This window comes from Sinohyriopsis cumingii, chromosome 6 (genome assembly GCF_028554795.1).
Source record: "Sinohyriopsis cumingii isolate HCF-2022 chromosome 6, ASM2855479v2, whole genome shotgun sequence".
NCBI lineage: Eukaryota > Metazoa > Mollusca > Bivalvia > Unionida > Unionidae > Sinohyriopsis > Sinohyriopsis cumingii.
The window spans coordinates 161,046,470-161,070,910 of NC_142966.1; the positions used below are offsets into that span (position 1 = coordinate 161,046,470).

General features: G+C 37.9%; 2 protein-coding genes across 2 annotated transcripts in view; both read left to right on the plus strand.

Annotated features, from left to right (window-relative positions):
* The window catches only part of LOC149798404 (uncharacterized), a 63,211-nt gene extending 38,941 nt beyond the window's left edge, over window positions 1-24,270 (plus strand). Inside the window, exons 2-4 of the mRNA XM_089960182.1 lie at window positions 9,025-9,267; window positions 22,948-23,142; window positions 24,092-24,270. Of these exons, the coding sequence (XP_089816308.1) occupies window positions 9,025-9,267; window positions 22,948-23,142; window positions 24,092-24,270 (617 nt within the window). The remainder of the gene's footprint in view (window positions 1-9,024; window positions 9,268-22,947; window positions 23,143-24,091) is intronic.
* Window positions 1-24,441, plus strand: part of LOC149798401 (receptor-type tyrosine-protein phosphatase alpha-like) — a 611,129-nt gene that overhangs the window by 549,626 nt on the left and 37,062 nt on the right. The window lies entirely within an intron of this gene.

Here is a 24,441-nt window from a genome sequence, read left to right on the forward strand (position 1 = left end):
GGAACTCATCCTCGGGGAAAGGATTTAAGAAGTCCGGAACAATTCGTTAACACCTATGTCAAATTGTGATTTATTTGATGCTGACAAACATTTAAAAATCAAAAACTTCAGATGTACTTTTTTGCACGATCAGTTACCTCAGCGACCGAACAACACCGAGAAGGGTATTATTAATCTCGATAATAGTACCGGTGCATGAACTCATTGGGTAGCATACGCGATTGATCCCCATGGAATTGTTTATTTCGATGGGCATGGTTTGGCTCCACCGCAGGAATTCATCAGCTATGTCACGCCGTACAAAAACCCCTGTTTGGTATTCAACGCTACCAACACCAACACTAACCTGATCCACCAATATGCTTCCGTGAAGCATTTGCTGTTCTTGACGCTATTTCAAAGACGCCATCGTTACCACCTCACAAAATTGTGCACAAATATACAAGTGCGACGTTTGTGAAGAATGGTAGATATTTATGGAAGATCTCGCGGTGATACTACTCAGAGTTAAAAAAGTTCGACGAAATAGATTTGTCAAATTACGCGACTAAAGACTAACTCGCTTATATCATGAACCTCTCTGGAGTTGACCGAGATGAAGTTATTATTTTTCAGGATAAATACGGAGTTTTGAAAACGAGCAATATAAAATGGAATGATATAATTCGTAGAGTACTCAATGCTACCATAAATAACATCCCTGTGTTTACTGACGGCGGCAGAATCAGAGATTCAAATATATCGTTTATAACCATCAGAGATGAAATTGCAAGAAGCCCTTCTAATCGTTTGAAGAATACCGGCGACACAATGACAGGTGAACTCATGAACGGAAATCAGATAGTTGTGCTATGAGATCCAACATCCGACGAAGATGTCGCAACAAAAATTATATGTAGACGTTAACTACAGCACCGTAGATGATAAATCATCCACTTTGCGGGCCGAGTATGACGTTCGCGTAAGTGCTTTTACTAATCCCCGTAGAAACTTCGGAGATATGGACATAATTAAGTTTAGAAATTTATGAAAATGATTAAAGCTTGCTTGATAAGTCCTATCGACAAGTAAATGGTTTGCAATGGAAGCTTCAAGGACTACATGAAGATCATCCTGTCGTGAAGACTCAGAAACAACAATTTGATAACTCACCGACTACTAATGATCTGTTAGTTTGACTTAAGTTTTGTTAATAATCCTCTTAAACTAATACGGGATCTCGGGACGTTTTTCCTGTTTGACAACACCTGGTTGTCATTTGCAATCCTTGTTAAAATTGATAGAATGAGTAATAAAAGGGGGATCACTGTACTCAATGCCTTTTGACTGATTACTACCGCTAGCGAAATTTACCTTACGAAAAGAATGACCAATAAATGTGACAATTAAACGAATACTTTTCTGATCAACATCATTTTGAAGAGATCATTTTATCATAAACTACTAAGTGCACAAGCAGGGTACAGATCAGGGATTCCAATCACAATAAGATAACTTTTCAAGTGAATTCACCACAACCTTATATACAGATATGTGATTGTCCAGCAATAAACGAATATCCCCAATGGGCAAAGAAACCAACGCTCCACAAGTCACGGAACATGACACTAAGACCGATGACAAATAGATACAGTGGCGAGGAACACTAACAAAGCCGCACTATACTGTCTGAACAAGAACCGTTTCACTAAAAGAAGACTGTTCATGTCATGTTAAAATACCTGACAATAAAAGACTCTGAGAAGCTTATGTGTTTACTAATATTTCATTATGGATAAATTAGGCATAATCACCAATAGTTAACACAGAACCTATCGCCAGGAATGGTTCATACTTCTCTATAATAAAATTGACTTGCATTTCTGTCACGTGTTGCTTTTAATACACGCCCGTCACTCTGACCCCTTAGAAATAAGAGCTTATCAGAAGTGTGATCCATATAAGTTGTGTCACATGTATGTACTGGTACAAGACTGTGATGGTTTATTACTAAAATCCTGCTGAGCGGAAAATATTCTGACAAACGAAACTTTGTAAGTCAAGGAATAATCGACAGCTGAACGAGCAGCTTCTTCTAATATTTTTACCATTTGTACATCAAGATAGATCTTGACATCACTATGCACACAATTCTTGAATTATTCGACTAATATGAGTTGTCTATGGTTGTCATAATCATTACAATTTTTATAGATGCACACCACCTATGAAATAGTTCTTTTCCCATCAACCTCTACGTGACAAGTTTCTTTTTCACAATTTCATTACCTCATTCGATATGTAAAGGTTGTGCAAATATAATGAAACCGTGTTGGTCTACTCTCAAGTAAAAGGATAATTTTGAGATGGCGGTAAATGATGTAATCAGTATTCGATGGCCCATATAATTGATCAAATGAGCGAAATGTTAGTAATTACACTTCGCATCGTCGTGCGTAGAAGAAATGTGAATCGCCAATATTAAGATAATCAATGTTTGTAATTATTATTTATCCATGCAATTATATATCAAAATAGTATGTGAAGAGTTAAATCGAGTACCTGAAAACACGTTATCGCGAGTCACGTTTGATAAGCCTCAGGTATTGAGTCATATACAAGCTATAATCTACCTGTCTTCGGAATATTATCGCGGCCTTGTGTTTGATCTCCAAAGATTGTTGCGGGGTTAGTGTTGAACTCTCATGCAAGATAACCATGACCAGGTCGATCGGTTGCGTCACTTAGCAAAGGCTTGCCGTTGTCACTCATATATGTTCAAGGTTTGTTCAATGATCAAAAGGAAAGTCCACAGGGTACACGGGACGTGTTCTTATCCCTCGCCACGTTGACAAACAGCGAGAGAGCCATTGTCTGCCATGTTTAATTGAATCGGTCCACAGCGATGTCCAATCAAAAACTGAGATGGAGAGCGTGATTACAGTTATGACCCGAATGATACCTTCTTAAATCGTAAAGAGTAATTTAGTATTGTCCTGGAAGGATTGCAGATCAATATGGTTTACTCCGGGAAAGAAGCCAATTGTAATCTTGCGGCAGAACTTAGAGTCAATTCTAGGGAAAGACAATGCTTTGAAAAGGTCAGTAAGATAACTGCTCGATTTTGCAGAATATTACGGCATCATCATTGTAATCATTTGTAGCATGTGCACTAAATGACTAGGATCGTTTAGCATGTAGAATTACCTTTGTAGTGTTTGATTTACATGCGCATTTGAGAATTGGGATTGAGCCTTACGTATAACATAGATAATTATGTAGATTGTTAGTTTGTTGTCAGAATTAATTTTGTATTCGCGTTTTGGTTAATTCGTCGTAAAACAGTGATTCATTAATGCGTTGTGTTAGAATCTGTATATGCTTGAATTGTGAATTTGGAAAATGGTTGAATTATGTAAGATTAGTTACTATGGACGAATTAATTTATCAGAGTATGGATATTTAAATATATGCTTACTTTGTATGAGCTGTACGGTAAAGAAATGCTCTGATTATTGTAATATTGTTTAGTATAACGGGGTTAGGAGTATGTACTGATGTGATGAAATTTATTTATGTATGTATCAGAAGTAATTTATACCGTGACGTTTGTTTTACCATACAAGAACGTATGGGCATCTCGATGTGAACGAATGCATGACCGATAAATTTAATAGCCTTTATCTGATGCTGGGCTTTGTGTAGTGTGAGATGAGAAACTAAGGAAAAAGATTGTACCATCCTTTAGTTTTCACAGAAAGCTTTTTAGGGGACAGATAACTTCCGGTTCCATTGGGTCCCAAGTCTTCAGAAGTTGGAGACTGTATTGAGATTGTACCCGAGACAGTCGAGGTCGACTGGAGTGCAGTCGTGGGATAGAAAGTGGAGGAGGAGGAGAAGGAATCTAGATAAAATTCGGGGAGGAAGAGGAGAAGGAATTGGGAGAAATGAGATAGAGAAAGGATACAACAGATGAGTAGAAATATAAGGACATGTGGCAATCAATTTCAAACAGCTAATCAAGTGATGCAATAGGATTATTAAACGGTCAAGCGCAAGGAGTGTAATTTTTGAATTGTTATTAAATTGTTATTCATTTCATTTCAACCTTTTTACTATATCTACAAAGCATACGCAAGGGATGCAATCATTGAAGTGAAAAAAAAAGAATCGATTGCCCATGGAAGAGCCCAAGCGCGCTAGGAGCTGATGAAATCTCTCGCTGGAAATGCATCCCATATTGTATATGTTCCTAATGTTTGTAGTATGAACCTGATGAGAACAATACAAATATGACAATTAAAACAACTGATTCGCTACTATTTCCGAAATATTTAAGTTTCTAGATTTTATGTCTATGTACATTGTGTAGATAATAGAGTAGGAATAAATTGTTAACCCAAGTCTTTCCATGTGTTTATGGTTGCTCTACATGATAATATTTCACCTGTCCTGTTTATGTAACACTTTTAAAAAGAGCAAAAGGGTTAAATAAATAACATGTATTACAAATCAAAAGGCAAACAAATATTATATATACGTACATAGTGCAATATTTATTCAGTGTCTACTCGGCGCTTCTTTGCTTGTCTCTTTTATTCATTAATTGGAACATCTCTTGGCACTTTCCAGCAGTAGTCGGTAAGCACTGATGGGCCCAATTTGCCCTGAAATCGTTTCACCATTGTTGCAATTTCCTGGTGAATTCGCTTGCTGTGCTCATCACTCACAGCTCTGCACTTCGGTAGATAAAATCTTGATGAGAGTGCAAAATTTTTTCTATAGTGACACGTTGCAACCAAGGCTTGAATGTCTTGACGAGGTTTTCCACTAACTCTCTGTAGTTGTCTGCCTAGTTGTTTCCGAGAAAATGTGTTGCCACTAACTAGAAGGCTTTCCATGCCGTCTTGTCGTTAACACGCAATTCACGGTTAAATGCATCATCTCGAAGAAGTTCACAAATATGAGGACGAACAAAAACACTTTCCTTTATCTTAGCGTCACTTAACCTTGGGCATTTTCCATGGTGGTACTTGAAAACTTTTTGTGCTTTGTAAATGTCCTTGAGAACGTTTTTCAACAGACCCAGCTTGATGTGCAAGTGTGGTAACAAAATCTTTCTTGATTGAACAAGTTGTTGATACTAAACACTTTTCCTCCCCTGCTCCAATAACAGTCGGAGTGGCCGATCTCTCTTGATGTTGTGGGAATCTTTCGCACGACTATCCCATTCGCTGAGAAAACAGCAGTACTTTCTGTATCCAGTCTGCAGACCAAGCAAGAGAGTATGAACCTTCAAATTGCTACAGATACCACTGATGTTGGTCATAGTTTATGCATCTCAAAAGTTTCTTCATGTTTGCATAAGTTTCCTTCATATGGACTGCATGACCAACTGGAATTGATATTATGCAGCAAAACATATTTAAGACTCGTCATCGATGAATACGTGAACAGTCTCCACTAATTTGGATCATGAACGATGTTGATGGTTGCCACCACACAATCGATGTTCTTGCAGGCTACATGATTGACGTCCTTGAAGAGAAACCATAACATCACCTGCCAGGACATTCCACTGCTATAGTCTGGAGCCCAACAGCTCTGATGCACTCTTGGATAGTCCCAAAGTCCTGAAAAGGACATTTAGTTCACTGTATTATGAGGTGTGATTCAGAAAAGGAGGATGGGAGAAAATCTGGATCATGCAACATTGATGGTTCAGGACTAGAAGTTTCATCCTCTTCCTTTTCCTCGTCTCGGGTACTGGGTATATAGCTAATAGAATGTTTGGATAATATACAGTCCACGTTTTATTCTTTGACACACCTTTCCAAACTGTTGGCTCTTTCCAAATCATTGGCACTACAAAAGGTATAGAGTTCCTTTTCCTAGTCAACCACTGGCGAAGATTTGTTGACAAGTGTTGCAGCCTATGTGTGGGGCCCACCTCTTGTCCTGATCTCCAATTCTGCAGCCAACCTAAATGTGATAGGCATCCTTAACCATAGTAGTTATACTGGACGTTTGTCATGCAAACTTCACTTCACCACAAGCATACCGGACATTATCTGCATTGTTCACACAAGTACGAGGCATATCTACTAACTCTGGCCAAATGAAAATGCACCCCTTTGCAAAATCAAACACTGACAAATACGAGAGCACGACACATTTTGATTTATGGATCTGATATAGGGCAATTTGTCCAACAGAGTAATGTAAGTTTAGTTATGAATGCATCATCCATGACTTCTAGAAATAACATGACACAATTCATATCATGTATGACGCAATAGCAGCTTCAGATTCATCATTCATTGTTTTGCCTAAAAAGCAGCTACTGCCCAAACCCAGTCATAGATTTTTCATTGATCCAGTCGTAGATGTATTGGAGTCATTTCCGGTTTAATTTAAGATTACTTCGTTTATAATTCACTGATCATCCACCATTCCCCCAAAAATGGCCGTATATACTGACCCAGTATCATATCTCTAAAACTAGAGCCAATCAACAATTGTAAGCATCATTTCCGTTCTCAGTAACCCAGAATTAGTAACGTTTGACTACATTTATTTCGGAAGCAGTTTGACTGTACAACAGTGGAATCAAAGCGTAGCTTCCACAATCGGTGCTTGCAGTCAATACGACATGTTGATACCATGTGCGTCAGAATAATATAGTTAGCATTATTTTGTCATTGGTGGCACTATTTGTTATCCATACGCCTTTTTACATCCTAGTCTCCGACTGCTTTTTATATGTATTTGATAATATTCCTTTGCTTAAAGATTTGGACTTTACCACTTTGGCATTAGTGACTAAAGCCACATCTGCGGCAAAGTTATACACAGTTACTAAATATTGCATTTAATTGTTCAATATTTCATTACTTCTGCTATTCTGAGGTAATTGGTATATTAAAAAATGAGTAACCGACGGAATTGTAGACATGTTTGTGACAATAATTTATGTTTGTCTTACAAAAATGACTTCATATCAGGAATAAGTGGAATAAGGTACGTAATATACATTATTATTTGTGCCCTTTACATAAAAACCAGGAGTTCCTATCAGAAAGCACAAGTAAAACCTAGCAGCGAAAACGTTTTATTCTCTCATTCATCCAATTACCAAATGTCAGGATAATCATTCCCACTGACCTGTTTTGTGGCGTAAATTAGAATCCCAACCACCAGCATGGCTTCCACACCCAAAGGCACAAAGTCATCAACAAGAAAATATCCAGTGCACATTTTAATCACAAAGTTTCTTTTCTATAAATTAAATAGGGAAAGTAGCCGAAACGAAATGTAAATGAAGATTTCAGCACTTATATGTAGATTACTTACTATTAAAGCTCATGATGACCTTGAGTTACTCAAAATGAATGGTTGATACTTACGATGAGTATAATCAAAACTATGCAGGTTGATGAGGTACGATCTTGCAATTTTAAACCAAAAGCAAACTAAGGTATATTCATTTAAAAAAATGTGCACAAAAAAAATGAATATGCGCGTGATCGTAATCAAACAAAACTACGGTTGCTTAATTTATAAATAATGAATACACACGTGTTGAACGCAGCGCCGTACTAAATCGAAGACCAAGTGGTAGGTGTAGCTTTCCCGACAGGTGCCAAGCATACATCAAAGTGTTCTTTTTGAACCATATCTTCCTGAAATTTATATTTAGAGGGCAATCTGATTAAAATCAAATCTCCACAGTCCTATTTGTAGATCTAACCGACATCAATAAATGGTCATATTCTGCTGGTCATGTGGTTTATCAATTAAATCACAACTAGTGACGCACGTTAAACATAATTATTAACGATAAATCTCCCCAACACGAACTTTCAATCGATTTAGATAAGATACTAAATATAAGTGGACTGGAGACTCCAGTGGTCACCAAAACATGAAGTGTTATCGGTATCTGTCGCAACTTCGTGTAGGACTGTCAGACTGATTTTGAGGGTACAAACAAGTTGGCTGCTTGTACCAAATGTCAAGGACGCCACCTCAACGGACAGGGGAGCAATATTCAATTTTGCTATTTAAAGTGGAGCGTCTTGGTCCATGTTAAACTTTGACTGTAATTTGAAGGAAGACAACCTGACTATTCGCACGCTTTTGTCGTCTTTGTAAGATATAAATTTTGTTTTACTGATATTTGAGTACAATGTCTAGCCTTATTTACGAATTTATAATGTTCTGAAAGGAAACATGTGACCAAAATCCTGGTCATGCTATTGTATCATAGGTTTATTTATAAGGTTGTGGTGAATAAAAGTATTATTTCCTATCTAATGACAAGTTTGGAGAGTCATTATAAGTTATGTTAAGATGTAATTTGACAGTAATTATTTTCTTTTAATTTGGTCATTTGAATTACAAAGTCCCCATTGGTATTATTGGACAAAATTACTACTAGGGATTAGTGTGATTTCATTCAGAGACATTCTTGATAATATAATTGTGATCAATCACAAAAGTCAGTACAACAACCTATTCAAGACTATTGCCACGTTAGCATATTCAATATTGAAATTCATTTTATCATGTTGAACCTGTGATAATACATTTAAGTTTATTCGGGGGTTTAACTTACAATACTATAAGTTCCTCAGAAATTGTCATTTTGTAACTTTTTAACATAGAAATTTAAATGTATTTGTTGATTTTACTAATTGTGAAAGTTTCTTTCATTTATGCTACTTAATTTAAGACCATACTGTCGTAACATTGCACAATAATAAATGTTTAGTTTGTAACATTTTTAAACCTGGGTTCTCAGAATACCTACATATTGGTCAAAGGATGCAGCTGCAAAACATATGAGACAGAACAGTGAATATTGTTATCACCAAGCTGGGCAAAACCATTTTAGAATTATAGTGCAGAAAATGTAGACATTGCAGTGAATATTGGTGCGCATGGATTGATAGATGGACGGACAGGATTTCAGATAAAGCAAACATTACTCAAAATCATTTTAAAAATAAATAAATAAAGAAAATACTTTTTTCTTCTTCTAAGGCACGGTGAATTTTGCTCTATATAAGTCAGCTGTCCAGTCAACAACATTGAATTATAGCAATTTCCTCTGGACTGCTGATAAGGCTGTGGATGGGAAAATAGATGACGGCGATCCCGTAAAGACAATGTCATGTAGCGCAAGTGAACAAGTAGACAAGGCTAACCATACCTGGGAAGTTGAAATTGGCTTGAACATTATTGTAAAGACCATCACGGTTTACGGAAGAACAGATTATAATCACGGTATAGTTGCATCTCAAACTTTGATCGTTTAAATATAAATGTGTTAGCCTCATCAAGAGAGGCTTATGAGCTTTTAATGGTCTTTTCTTAACATGTTAACAATCTTATAAGCCAGTTTGTAGATGTGTATTATTGTTATTATTATTATTATTAGTATTATTATTATTATTATTATTATTATTGCACATAAAGTGAAAAAAAAGAAAAAAGAAATTACATCCATAAATAGTGTTTCAGAGATTTGCGTACAGGTCATAAACTGGCGTTTGACTAAAATATTGCCACATCGGGAAGCTACTGATACTCAAGGAGCTAGAAAGTCAGAGTAAATGGAACAGTTGCTCTAGAACAAGTAACAATATTTATTGAATGTCCATTGAGTTATGGTGATCGGCAGTTTGACATTTATTTTATTGCGAATGTGACTTTAGATTATTCACTCGTTTTCTGCAGTCAACGTTTTCGTAAATATATTACTTGATACAGATTTCGCTCGACATCCTAACTTTTGTTGGATAGTAAAGGTAACTCATGTAGCCGAACCATAGGTACGTCTTGAAATATGCTTTTCCAACGTTCTGAATAATCTGTTTCCAATGAGTAACATTTAAAGCGGGGCACCTTGGTGTTCTAATTGTTTTACTCTCCATGGGTGCGGCGTACATCAACTAACACATGGCGTTCGTCGTGAGATTTTGTGTACCGGACACTCTTCCAGGGATTGTTAAGAGTGAGGCACGTGTACTTCAGGACACACTGTACTAATTATACGGAAGAATTGTGAACCAGTCTAGAAATGGGTGAAGAAATAATACAGTATTTACAGGTTTGGTTGTCCATAATTGAATAATAATGAAAATTAAAATTTTAGGAAAAATATCTTTTGAGAGCTTATCCTATATGTAATGTAAAAAAAATATTGACAAAATTCTACTGATGCAATTTTAGCATTTTTAAAGGCTTGACTCAGGAGTACTCAATACTGAAAGTAGAACCTGACTCATTTGGTGCAGAATCAATAACACGTGTTTCATGCACATGTATGTAAACAAAGTGCCGCGGGTCATATGGTGTTCTCCACACATAAGCTTGCACCAAGGTTAGATGTGCATGATGAATTATAGGTGTCATTATCAACACCCAGAAGTTTTAAGTTATTGAATTTTGAATATGATGGTGTTTCCATATGTCACCACTGGAGTTGAATTAGTACCGTGAGTCCTTCAGGGCGCGTAAAAAATGGCTTCTTAACCCTCCCACTTGAAATTAATTAAAAATATCTAATTCTAATAAGTATAATTGGATGAAACAAGTGTAAGTGGCTCCACATGGGGAAGAAAACATTTCCTGATCAACAATGTGTCGGCAAGTACTGATGGATAAACGCTGGCATAACTAGAAAGGGTTGAGGCCCTATTCCGTGTGTGATATATCACGTTGGCTCTCACGGACTAATACCTTTATGGTGAGCAAAAAACGAAGGGCCCATTCATATGAACTTTCCAAGTTGAAAGTGAAAATTACAATAGAGGAAATGTTACATTAGAAATATCAAACAATATCTATATAATGCACTACCAATGATCAATTAACGACAACTCAAAATGCATCTCCGCAGCATGCGATAACATTAGTAAAAAGAAAAGAACTCGAAAATGATCACGTATGGACAAAGTTGCATAATATCGTTACTGACGATTGGATAATGTTTTTTTTTTTGCAACAGACGATAACGTTTTATCTCCTTGATTGTTCTATATCATTTATTCATCAAGGTCACATGTAGATATAGGTGCTGATGTGAATTGCAGACAATCCCGTCGTGGTTTTATGACCCAGCGATAACTAAAATTTTACTTCATGGTTATAAAATCTCGCCAGATCTCGACGATCTCCGCAAAAAGATGAACACACATTTCAGTCGCAGGGCAATATATATTATAGATTATATGGTAGCTGACGGACAATGACTGCAGAGGAGGAATGGAATATGCTGACACTTCTTTTGCCGAGAAAACCTTTCTGCCCAAATAATTATTCACTAATATTTTTGTACACGATATCACTTTCCTATTAGAGATACCAACGTCTTTGTATATACATTATGCCAATATCAGGTCGTCAGTTAAGAGCCCACTGGGCACTAAATAGATATGTTAGGCATACCGGAACAAACATTAGATGATCACCTTCAAATTCACAACTCAGTGACCTTCACTCAGCGCGTGATACCATTCTCAGTGACCAGAAAGTTGTAACATGTTATCTTGATCGTTTGTGTACGTCACGATGTCATACCACCCAAGGAATCTTCAGAACTGCATCAGTATTGTTTTGATGCAACGGAAGAATTCGTCGTTGACAATGCCGCATGTGTTTATTCCACATGATATTTTAAAATACAGAAAGAGCGACGAGTTTACAATGACAGAATGAACAACACATGTCCTGCATCTATTTTATCTCTTCTTCCTCCAGATAATATATACTTTGTCCGAATACAATTGATCGCCAAGAGATAAAATGAAGACTGGGTTATGAGTTACAAATTATATTCTATACGGATGCAACGAAGTCACGGTACTTCTGTTGTCACGATAACACCTCAGACTCCCGCTGAAGTTCTGAACGGCTTTGACAGTATCAACTACAATAATGCATTCCCAGTTACCGCTGCGCTGTGATATATAGAGGTTCTCTCGTGGAAAACCCCAACCAGAATGTAATGCCTTATGAAGGCCGGTGAAATTAAAACTGTTCTGCAGCACGTGTGACCGAGACTTTTACTAATTCTCGACGTAAATATCGTGTTACTGAGCATAGATGTGCGGGAATATCTCAGTGAGAATACAATTTGATCGGCTAATTTGCAATTTCCTTGCAAGTGTGTTGTTAAATTTTCCTCCGGTGATGTTTATGATAGCCAACCTGCTCTGCAAAATATCAGGAACAACATTATTATTTTTCGGATAAATCATTTTTCACGGATTTAAAATCTCATTTGGTAAATGATCCAGTTGCAAGTCACAAACTTATGTATCTAAATGAGGCATCGTATTCTAGTAAAACAGAGCTCAAGATCAACTTGTTTACAATTTTGGTTCATGACTCAAAACCTCGTCGAGTTAACCCTACGCGGAAACTTGCGTTCGACATGAGGCAACGTCAAGTTACCTCACAAACTTGTCATAGTGTTCTTTCCATGTGGAAAAGAGAATCCGGACTGGATCCTATACGTATGGATAACAAGTATATACATCGCATTGTAATATGGGACGAAATATGTACAGTACACGTTTACACGATAAAAATGATTTTATCATGGTTGAGTACCAATCCTATTTGCGTAATCATGTGTGGAAATCATTGTCATTCTCCCCCTATTTGTTGCAAATGTCCCCATCACAGACTGGGGTCCAAAGCGAATCATTATGATAAAGATCTAGACGATCATTGCACCACGGATAATAAACTGCGTGAGTTAAAGTTACAAATGCGACTAAAATTTGACCTGAAAAGGTATGACAAAATGCGTGAGGTGATCGTGAAAAATTAATATGATGTCTTTCTTGCCACCTGGTTCCCCAGTGATATCAGCGTTCGTCACAGGTAAACAATTACGTGACACTCTTCAGTGTCAATTGTTAAGGCTTCATAAAGACAAATACCCAAACGAATATGCCCCACTCGTATACAGACGGTGGATACTCTGGGAAAACATATCAACGTACCAATGCCAGGATTAGAAACAACTCTCAAGCTGAAACTTAATTGTGCACTCGATATGCCATTATGTTAGTTTGAGCATGCGACGAGTGTTGATTCGACTCCATGGCGTCCTGGAAAAGCAACCTCCGTTCATTGATTAAGTCGTCTAACAATATAGAGCTCACGGCTTTTCTAATTCATTGATGTTCACGTAGAATGGTCAAATCTTGCATAAAGTGCTGTGTCACGGTTAAAGTATATATCACAAATCGCACACGTCGAACTTGATAGCATTTTCAACAGCGCGTTGTTCAGCATCAAATTTAATTTTTCTCAACTGCTTCCGCAGCCAATTAGCATCATGATAGCAAACGAAATGGATCTTACCGAAATTATGACACCCAGCGAAGTTTTCCTGACTGTAGTGATCTCACCTGGATTACGCAATGTGCTTGGCACAACAACAAAATAATCATTGTATCGTGTTAATAATCAACGAGGTTATCTACGTGGTAACGTCATCCTCATATGCCGTGGGTGTAACCGGCGACACGGCGATATGAGCCTTGTGTGCTGACACTCTGAGATAGCGCTTTGTTGATGCATGACCCGCCGTGGTGATACTGTGTATCGACCGGTATCACTAAAAATTATTCTCTCACACATCAACGTAATCATTGCTGCAACGGGTCACGTTTGAAATTTTCTGTGTCGTTAAACTCCAGATAGCATCAGTGACTATTCTTGTTCCACCTTCTATATCTCAAGATGCGTATCGATATTACACTACAGAACCGCTCCGGTGGCCTAGTGGTTCGAGCGTCTGCCTTGGATGCGGGAGGTCGTGCGTTCGATCCCAGGCCGAATCATATCAAAGACTTACAAAAATGGTAGTAACAGCTGCCTTGCTCGGCGCTCATCATTAAGAGGTTAGTGTTATCACTGGTTGTCCTGGTGTCGGGCTAATGTGACTGGGTGGGGCATCATGCTACATGTCTGCGGCATGATTCCCCAGTGCTAGACATCACCTTAAACTGCCACACTGCAGATATCGTAGCGATATGACTGAAAAATTGTGAAAGCTACGTTAGAAATCAAAATCAAACACACACACACACACACACACCCACACACACACACACACACACACACACACACACACACACACACACACACACACACACACACACATATCACACTAGAGCGAGGCTGGAGCCTGCCAATATTAGTTCAATATAGGCTACTGCGACTGCACTGGTCTTTTGTTTGCCACGGCGGGTTTCATCGCTGTCGTGCTCGTAATTTAATTGTTCGATGCGGCTACGACCACAGAAGTCTTTCTGCCATCCTATAATCGTAACGCAAGTGTACGGCTAAATTGTTCGAAAATGACTTAATCGTTTTAAACACCATCATGTCCCTTGCGATAATTTAATCATGTTACGTTTCATAAACCCGTTTACGTCTCTGAGAAATTTTCAGCCTTGATCAACCTGCGTCAGACTTGGTCAACTTAATGGTCCTCGCGCCAATATGCGGTTGGATGTGCCTGCGACCTCGGTGGAAGTTTTCTATGTCAACGGTATAACCTTCTTGTGACAGAACCAAACTATCCGCCTGGTGATCTTCGTTGGGTGTTTTGACGTCAAAACGATTCCCATGGATTTTATTCTTGATGCCAAATAGCGGTAATATATTTTTCTTAAACTCAAGCGGCATTTGCTAATTTGCTAACACTACGGTGTCTTTCCAATAACCACTGCTCTATAATAAATCGATACCATCATATGAGTGTTAACACTTCAATATTTTTTAAGACCCTAGTTAATTGCCTCTAACAGCTAACATTGCCCGTATTGCGGCTGTTATTAACCATTTTGCAAGATGTTGTGCACATATGTGAACTAATGTTATTTAACCGGTCAATGTTTTCACGATAACCTATGTTTGGCTGAATTAAATAACAGTTACTGAATGCAAGATCGCGTCGGTAACATTCGCGATCTGTCTCAGTGGGTGTGTTGTCACAATCGAGAGGACGTCGATCTAGTAGAATATACAGTCGAGTCCCATTCCCATGGTAATTAAACCCCGATAATAGTTTCCTTTCTGCGTATTTCGTTAATGGCGGCTATAGTCGCCTCCCTCATAAACGATGCACTGTAGCCAACCAACTTGTTTGCCGTCGACAAAAATTATATATTTTCACGATATATCGCGCACACATTATTGTGGTTGGTTTCCGTTTATTTATCGCGATGATTATATGTCCGTCTACTGCGTCCATGTAACACTTGCATCGCAGACAATATAAACGTGTGGCCATTTCATATCACTATGGCAGTCAATAAACTAACCACATACAATTCATTGACCAATTACAGTAAATTGTCTGAAATATTCGATGAGTTTCGCATAGTTGACAATTCATCATCAAAATAAAATCCCCCCGGTAAAATTCCATTAGGCATACCCCCAACAGTGTGAGTGAGATAATCATATGACCATTGGTTTACGGTATGACTCATTTGTCACTTAACCTCGTTATGAGAATGATACCATGGGACGGGTTATATCTTGTTGCGCCAAGCGCAGATGATCAGACATATTATATCGTTCTGCAAGATTACAACGAGGCCACCAAGAACATGGAAGTCAGCGACATTGTTGGATTCTTCAGCAACATGAAAGACGAAAATGTCATAGAAGACAAAGAGATCGCCATGGCAAGAGAAGCAACCGCAGACATTCTGATGATGCAATAGCTTCTTCCGGCTATATTTAAGAGATCAGAGGTGCTACCGCATTTATTCCTGAGCAAATCAGAAAAGCCATGCGGAACCAGAAAGCACAGAAATCGCAGAGAAATCGCCACGACAAAGGCAAGGGAAGACATTGGTGATTTCGCTTGCATGTCTGCTCATGAAATATCGCCAGATTATTAATCAGAACTGCCGACGGTAATACAATTTATAAACATTTGAGAAAAACGCCACATTAGCCGCGAGTGAGTATCACAACAGAGATAAATATTTATTGCAGCTCAAATAAATCCTAAATCAAATGGGGACTGTTTAAGATGGGTTTATCTAGAGATTTGCCGTCTCACTAGGGTAAATGATAATGAGCCCAGACGAGTCAGAGTTTTAAAGCAGGTAGGGGTTAAATTATCTGAATAAATTGTGTTGAAAAATCAAATTAACATCCAGCTGAAACATCGATTAAAACATCGACTATAGAAACCGATTGAAACTCATAGTGAGACCTCTCCTATTTAAACAAGTCTATAACCCCAATCGGAGTGAAGCAATCGCGACATCGTACTTTCTCAATAATGTTAACGTCGACGTTGATCCATTAGAAGCCCTCGTGCGGAGTTTACTTGCCGGAAATAATTCCCACCATGCCATGAAAGAAGCATCAGCAAACTGTCGGCGATTGAACGCGAGTCGAATCATGCACCCACATACTGCCCTCCTGCTGATCAACGGGGAGATTGACTACCACGTTTACATCAGTGACTAAAGTCCTTGCCGCAATTACATTTCTTTTTTGGTATCACAATTACAGAGGTGACTTACTAATATCAGTAATGGGATTCACGTTGAATCGGAATAGATTAATTTCACCACTTGAAAGCATAAATACCACAACGACTATCAACACGATGGTGTCAATGTCGAAAATGATGCCGGAATCTGGTGTTGTATTTCCCAGCGCGATTATGGCGCCCCTGTAGCACAATTGAGATAGCATTGGATCAGCTTTATGTGTATTACAGCTTGCTCAACATTAGATCGGTGCCGTTTGGTGAGATACCAGTCAATAATACACTATTTTTTTCATGATAAACGCAACAAGAATTAACGAATCCTATATGTACCACAGTAAAAATTCCCGGCTGCCTTTACGAGAGACGATCAATGCTGAATTTCAATGGCGTATGTGCACAGCAACAGGACAATATTATCGTTCACGAGCCGACACTAGATTCGGACATCGAGATAAAATTTTTCGAGTACCGCATTGACACTAGTGCATCGTCAATCAAAACGGTGCTCGAATGCGACTGGGGAACAAACCGTGGAACAATATCCTGATTGCGATAGACGTCATATAGCACCCGACATCGTGACCATCATATAGACGATCGCGATACATCTCAGGTACGACGACATCAATGGAAGTTTTTCATCGGGGGAGGGCAGGGTGTATCGCGAAAGGAACATATTTTGTATAGTTTTTTATCGAATAGATCTCTATGCGACTTAATAATGGTCATAACAATATTTATATCCCCGTGAGATTCACACTGACATATTGAGATATGCATTTGCTTCATTTCTTAAAGAAACACTTTCCGTTAGTTTGTATATCATTTGCACGACGGCGTAATGGTCAGTTACAATTAGTCCCTGATGTTAATTAAATAAACAATGACGATCATACACAATTACTTCGCCAGCCGAGTCAGAGTGATAAATTTACGCTCGTCTGACTATTGAGTTTATTACAGAGACTGGTTTGGCGATGTTGTTCATGGGTTATTTGCCAGAATTTTACTAGTGTCCACGACATCTGTGAGAAGGCCGTTGGGTTTGTTAAGATTAAGGTAATTGACGAAGGGTGGTTTGCTGCCTGGCGTGGGATTTCTGAGATATAAAATAGATTATTTAGATTAGTTTCCTTAGTTGGAGACAAGAATAAATTGCCAATCGCAGCGCTGAACAAATCTACATGGACCATTGATTGTCGTAACACTAACGGTCTGCCACTACCAAATAACAAAACAAAAATGCACGCCAAGGACAGTGAGAATCAGTGCCTAAGGCAATTTATTTCCTAAATGTCAACAGTCCGGGAACATAACGGCTAATCTTATCGCAGGGAGAGAACTGAGATGACAAATCTCCACAGCAATTAAATTGCTGGAATAACATAAAATGTCATCAAACGTGTATCAGTTGCAGCATTTGAAATGGAAGAACCAGTTTATAAAGATCAGTCTAAGCGCTATTATTGACATTATTCTATTTATGTTCGTGTGCCAAACGATTATAGTCGAATAGAATTACAGGTTCAGTACATAAGCAGGTATTTTCTACCCGCCTTTATTGAGGTCGAAGGAACTCTCGAGAGACAAGATGTCAATCCGTACGTGGCGGGGGAAACATTGTGGTTCTGTTAACAAAGACATGATGGAGCTACTTAACAGATCAAAATACATCATAGGCGGCAATGAAATCGAAACATGCATAGACAACAGTGACGTGAGAACAATACCTGGATCTGCGTGGGACTTCGATGATTATTCCGGTAGCAATATTCCCTCAATGATGTTATCCAAGGACACCACAAGTAATGATGATGTCAGCTCATTTTGGATAATCCGTAAGACTCCTTTGTCGCATCAGGCGCCGCTAATGATGCTAAGGTAGAGGGAACGATGGACAAAACAGCTTTACCATTTGCTGTTTCATCGCAGTCAAATAAAAGATTTCAACCTGGAATATGCAGTACGACGAGCACAAATTAATGGCGAGGTCAATTTAGTTGCGTAATTCCATCGCAACACATTTTTGGGCTTTGTAGAAATGTTAGGTTATTTTTGGGGTCAAACGCATAGCTGTGCTGACACTACGCAGTGATGACAACGAGGTTATTTGCAGTGACACTGCAGCAGGAGTTGGAAAGGTTACATTGTCGAAATTGTCTTAGTGTATGCCAACTACTTAGTTTTATGTTGGGAAGTGGTCACTCTACGTTACGGTAGATGTCGATGGCTTCGTATACTGTTCAAGTTGTTTTTAGTGTGTTTTTCATGTGGTAGATCGCAGAAAAGCGATAGGTTTCTGCTCCGCGATGTGTATTCATAGCATTTCACGACAGTGAAAAGATAAATGCTCAAGAAAACCCATGAGATTTGATTGACCTGGAGTCAGTGAAGGTTCTTTAGTGTTAAATGGTCATCAAGAACCATCAGAAGAAATCCAACTGAATTTTTAAAATCAAAATCATGTCGCACGATCATACCATAGACTAACTGATTTTACGTAAGGAGACCAGAACGTTTATATATGAATCCAGATATTTCAGAAAGAATTCACCGCGTCCTATCGCATCTACTATTTTTTGTTGGAGCGTCTCGATTTATTCAGATAGAGCGTCGTTATCATGCATTTAGGAGAATGTATGGATACGACAGGTACAGGTATTGTTGCCTATAGATTAATCTCTGTGATATTGTCGGACTTATAGTTGAGGGAGTGTGTAGAAGAATGAAGTTCCTTAACTCCCCTGTTTTAAACCTAGAGCAATTGATTATATGCGCGTTAGCAGCAAAGGCATGCCCAACAACACATACAATCACGTTGATGTTACACTGTGTCAAAATCAAAAAAAAACTACCATCCGAAGCCAAAGATAACTGTGGAGAAAGACCGATTATCAATCACACAGATTGCGTTGGGGTGGTAGTGGTAAACTAGCGTTAACCGAGCGATAGATGATAATTTTATTGAGGCACCAAAAGCAAATTGTGGAATGAAAATATTACTATTCACTTCTGAAATCACGCATACGTCCAATTCTGGCGGAATATGCCCCCTTTCGTCAGCAATACTAACTGTGATGGCCGCAATTCCATGTGCATAGCAATGGGTTAAGATTGTCTCTGTGAGGCCACCGCCGTCAAATTTTGATTTACTTCAAATGGTACAAACAAATCGAGTAAAGTATTGGAGAGGTGTCTTTTATGCCCGATAAATTACCTATGCCCAACAGTCCCATGAAACATGAATAAATAAGCTTGACTAGAATGATGGTCCCAATACTCACTTTGTTTCATATTACATCAATCCACGCAATATCATATATTTTATTGTCATTGTCTGCCGCTACCTCGAGAATTTATCAAGTACATCGCCGCGAGTAGAAGCGTTCAACCGCTCTGGGTATCAACACCGTCAACACAAATCGATGTAGATTCTGTTCTGTGTGGGGCTGAACTATAGCGGCACTTACTGTCGTGAAAACCTCAGCCAATCCGGTGACCGCGTCGCACAATTATAAGGAAACGGCGAATTTTATAACCATCATCTCGGGCCATCAAACATTGCTGTTATTGAAATAATAATATTACAATAGATATTTATGGGTGATCAAACAAAAGATAGACGGCAAAAGAACTGCCTTCATGAACGCATCAAAAGTTTGAACACAAAAGACGATTTAATCACGTTAGTGGACTACACTGGAGTAAATAAGGAAAGACCTGTCTTATTTCAAATTCAATTTTGGCCAGATAAAAAGTAGAAACATTAGAGTGACTGATTTTAGTACTAGAATGCCTGCGTCGGTCACCGGCAGTTTCGCCAAAATCAACGAGCTAGGCAAACATTAGAAATGTTGAGATATCTCGTGTGTTTATCGCAGATAAAATATGAAGTCTTGTTTCTCTCGCCAGCGATACAATGCGGGAGAACTCAACATGAACAAAAGTAACGTTTCTGCTGTGCGCAATACAGAACGAGACCAGGAAGCGGTGATACAAAATAGGTAGACATCTGCAGAAATGTGATCTATATGAACATGTAGAGGCATTTGCCCGCTTACGTGATAATGTGCAGGATGACTTTAAAACCGTCGATAATTTTTTGGGGAAAACCCAATGCTTTTAACATAAACCTTGCCAATATCTCTACAAAACCAACCACACTGGAATCAACGGTGATTAATGTTAAATATTTACAATGTGAACTAGCATTTGCCAAGACCGGTATAAACAGAATCACAGTCCAGTTGATGTCGCCGATATAGCAATTAGTGATTTCCATAGTTACATTAAAACCATTGAATCATTTTATAGAAATCTCTCTATAGTTGCGTGAATGCCAGCCAAAATGAGTGTTATATTTATAAATCTGGTATTCGGATTTATGGCAATCCAAGGACGCATGAAATAACTGTTCTGGAGACACGGCTTGATTCATCTATATAAAGGTCGAATGACGTACAAGGCAGTGTACAACCGAAAATTGAAATAATTCATGAGCTAAAATAAACTTTGAACAGACACTTCTACACGTAGTTGCATCTGGAGCAGGGTACATCGATTGGAATAAGACTAGAGGAGTATTTCACCTCTTTACCTGAACATAATATAGACTGGCGATGTGAGACAAAATTCATCGTTAGTGTCCAATGCATCCTCGGACCATATAAACCCCCGTTGAGTCCAGAAGAGGGTTTAAAAAACCTGGAATAGACCTCTGAATAATATAGGAAGGGAAAAGTACTTTGGTTAAATGCTGTTTTTAAATTAGCATTGGATGAAAAAATCTATCTAAAACAGCCTATGTTTACTGCATTGAACTTTTAAACATAGTTGCGAAATGGAAGCATGGGTTGGGTGGGTTTTGCAGCTTACTGTGAATCTCCTTAGATAATAAATAGACCGTCAGTAATATCGACGTAAACATTCAACGACGCACTTGTGAGCGTAAATTGATAAACGGTAAAGGATACTACAGGAAAATAAATGTAATCCCCAGCCAGTTCAATTAAGAAGGACGCGGTATAATCAATACTGCTTCTGAATCATTAATGATCAATAACACTGCAAGCGAGATATCTTGTAATGGCTAAACATCGCATTTTTGTACACGCGGTGACATACACTTGTCAGAATCCCCGACTCCCATCAACATCTGGCTGCGTGTCAGTATAAAAATGTTTTCGAGACCCGCCCCGCATCTTTGTTTCCATCCACCTCGCCCAATGTGAGTTTAAAAAATAGAAGGCCAAGGCGTCCCTTCTCTTCTGTTCAATGTTTCCGAATTATATGTTGTAAGTCTGGTAGATAGAGATGGTAAGGAACCGCGAAAGAGATGCATGTTTTGGCTTTCTCGACTTTTATATTTCAGAGAGGAATTCCGATCGTGATTCTCGTTTTATTCACTGCCTAAGCAATTTTTCCCTACTGAATACTCTACTTCTAAGGCACCCACTTACACATAGTCTCTTGTTAATGCTTATCAGACTGAGATAGATTAGTCAGGCCGTATGGAGTATGATTTATTGCGCTTTCGGGTGGCAACTGGTGATGAGCAATAGTAGTAGGTCAATTCATTGCACTACAGGAGGATTATTTATTATGTTCTCCTCCCAGACATCCAAAAAGCTATTTGACCTGATTCACGTCTAGAACTTAAATGTAACTGTATTATAGAAATCATTGGCGAACTCATCTAATATTTTGTAACGGGCTCTAGATCGATCCAATTTGATTTAATTTCGTTAATGAATTAGCATCACGATCAACAGGTTACCTCATAGAGAAGCCATTTTTTATTCTTGAAATGAAACTATTGTTCCACAAAGGCTCCATTTAAGTAATGTCCACATTGCTGTCTGATTAATTTAGAAGAAGTGACGATTGTACAACAGGACATTAATCACAGGGCGATCACGATGAACAAGTTTTACCAAACAATCCTTTCAATGGTATTCATCTAATCGACCATCTTGTTGTCGTTTGATTCTTAGGTTTACTACCAGTATGGGACGTTGGTATATAATTAACATGTACACACAGTGATGAGTGGAGTGCAGTCTTTAAAGATGGGTTTCCTAAATGTGACAGTGAACGAATTCAGAAAATTTCATTCAGTGCGATGGGCGTTTCTGGTAATGTTCATTTTAGAGGCTAAGTAAACTCCTCCTTCATTGAAGGTAGACAAAACTGTATTATTATCTTTTTCAAATGACTAATCGACCAAATTAGTCGTATAATTTTCTATTCGTAAGCCTCTAAAAAGACGCAGATCATATTTAGGTGTTCGAGTTGAAGAAGCTTCAGCACAAATTCCAAAATAGTATTGACTTATACATTATTTAGTATGCAGGATTTGAGTGTTAAGATGTGATGCTTTATGAAAGTAAATGTTTATCTTTTTCTTATTTTTCTTTTAGGGGATGATCAACTTTCTGGCTTTAATCTGTATATTGGTAATAATTCAAGGTCGTGGACGTACAACCATCCATTAGCGGTGAACTCATCAGCTAATAACATACATGTTTGTAAACCTAATAACACCGTTGCTCGTTTCATCTCTTTGGTGAGGTTGAGCAATATATTGACCATATGCGAAGTTATTGTTGATGGTGGTAAGTTGTTTATTATATTTTATTTTTACACTTTAAGTGGTTAAAAAGAATATCAAATCAGATTTAATAATATTGCAGCGATTCCCATAACGATTAAAAACAACATCAGTGGTAGAATAAGTAGTAATTAACTCATAGCCAGGTGAGTTTTGGAACAATAGTTTTAGTAGCGCATCAACTGTTATATTTAGCTCTCTTCCTCAAAAATCCGCTCGTTTCGCTTGAAGAACTTGATTAATATTGCGTATGAACTATCCCTCACAATATTCATAAGCTCAATTAATAACTTCATGAGCAATAATGTTCATTTAAGTTTGTTGAAAGTTGAACAAACATACAAATATATGTCCTTAAGTTGTGTTGAGAGCTCTAAATAACCATTTTGAAATAACGTCCAGATGCTTTGATAATATATAAAAAATTATATATAAACCTAATTACAGTTAAAATATCCAATGACTCATTAAATTTTAAGTAAGGGTAAATCGATTAAAAGAGACGAAAAGCGAAATTGGTGGTTTGTTTTGCTGAGTACTAACTATGCAGCATATTAAAGATTGCATTTCATATGCAAAACATATTTCTCACATACAAACCATTTAAATTTCATGTGTGACACTCTTGTTATGCCAGGTGAGTGAATAATATTATGATACGCAATGCGTCTTAGATACAGGTTTCAGAAAGTACTATTTATCCTGTGTAAAGCCCCTTGAACATGTGTTTTTGTCTTAATAATAATTGATGCATATTTCTTGCTCATCCTCTTAAATATATTTCATCTCCTGTTTTGTTATAACTTCATATCCACATTATTCTGGCCAAGCAATATTAGCATTCGTAAATCTGGTGAAGATAAATGCTGAATTTATTTAATTTCATCATATTTTAATTTTTGCTAAATATTATTGTTTAAGAATGTAATATTTTATATTTGACAAACCTCCAGAGTGTATCGACGGTGTGTTTTCCGAGTTTACTGAATTTTGTAACAATGCATGTGGAAAATGTGCCTATGGCCAGCCATGTAACAAAACGGATGGAACGTGTCCCAACGGGTGTGATCCAGGATGGAAAGGAAGTCATTGCAATAAAAGCAAGTGTACTGGTTTAAATAAATTAGAGTGATATTCTTAAAGAGTGTATCTTATTTCTGCTACAAAAGGCAACAACAACCTATATGCATTTAAACTATGTTCTCTAACAAACTTGTACAATTCTTCAACCATTTTTAGCTTTAAAGATGCCAAGATGATGTTGCGTAAAATTGACTACAATCGAAGTAAAATCAAAATACTA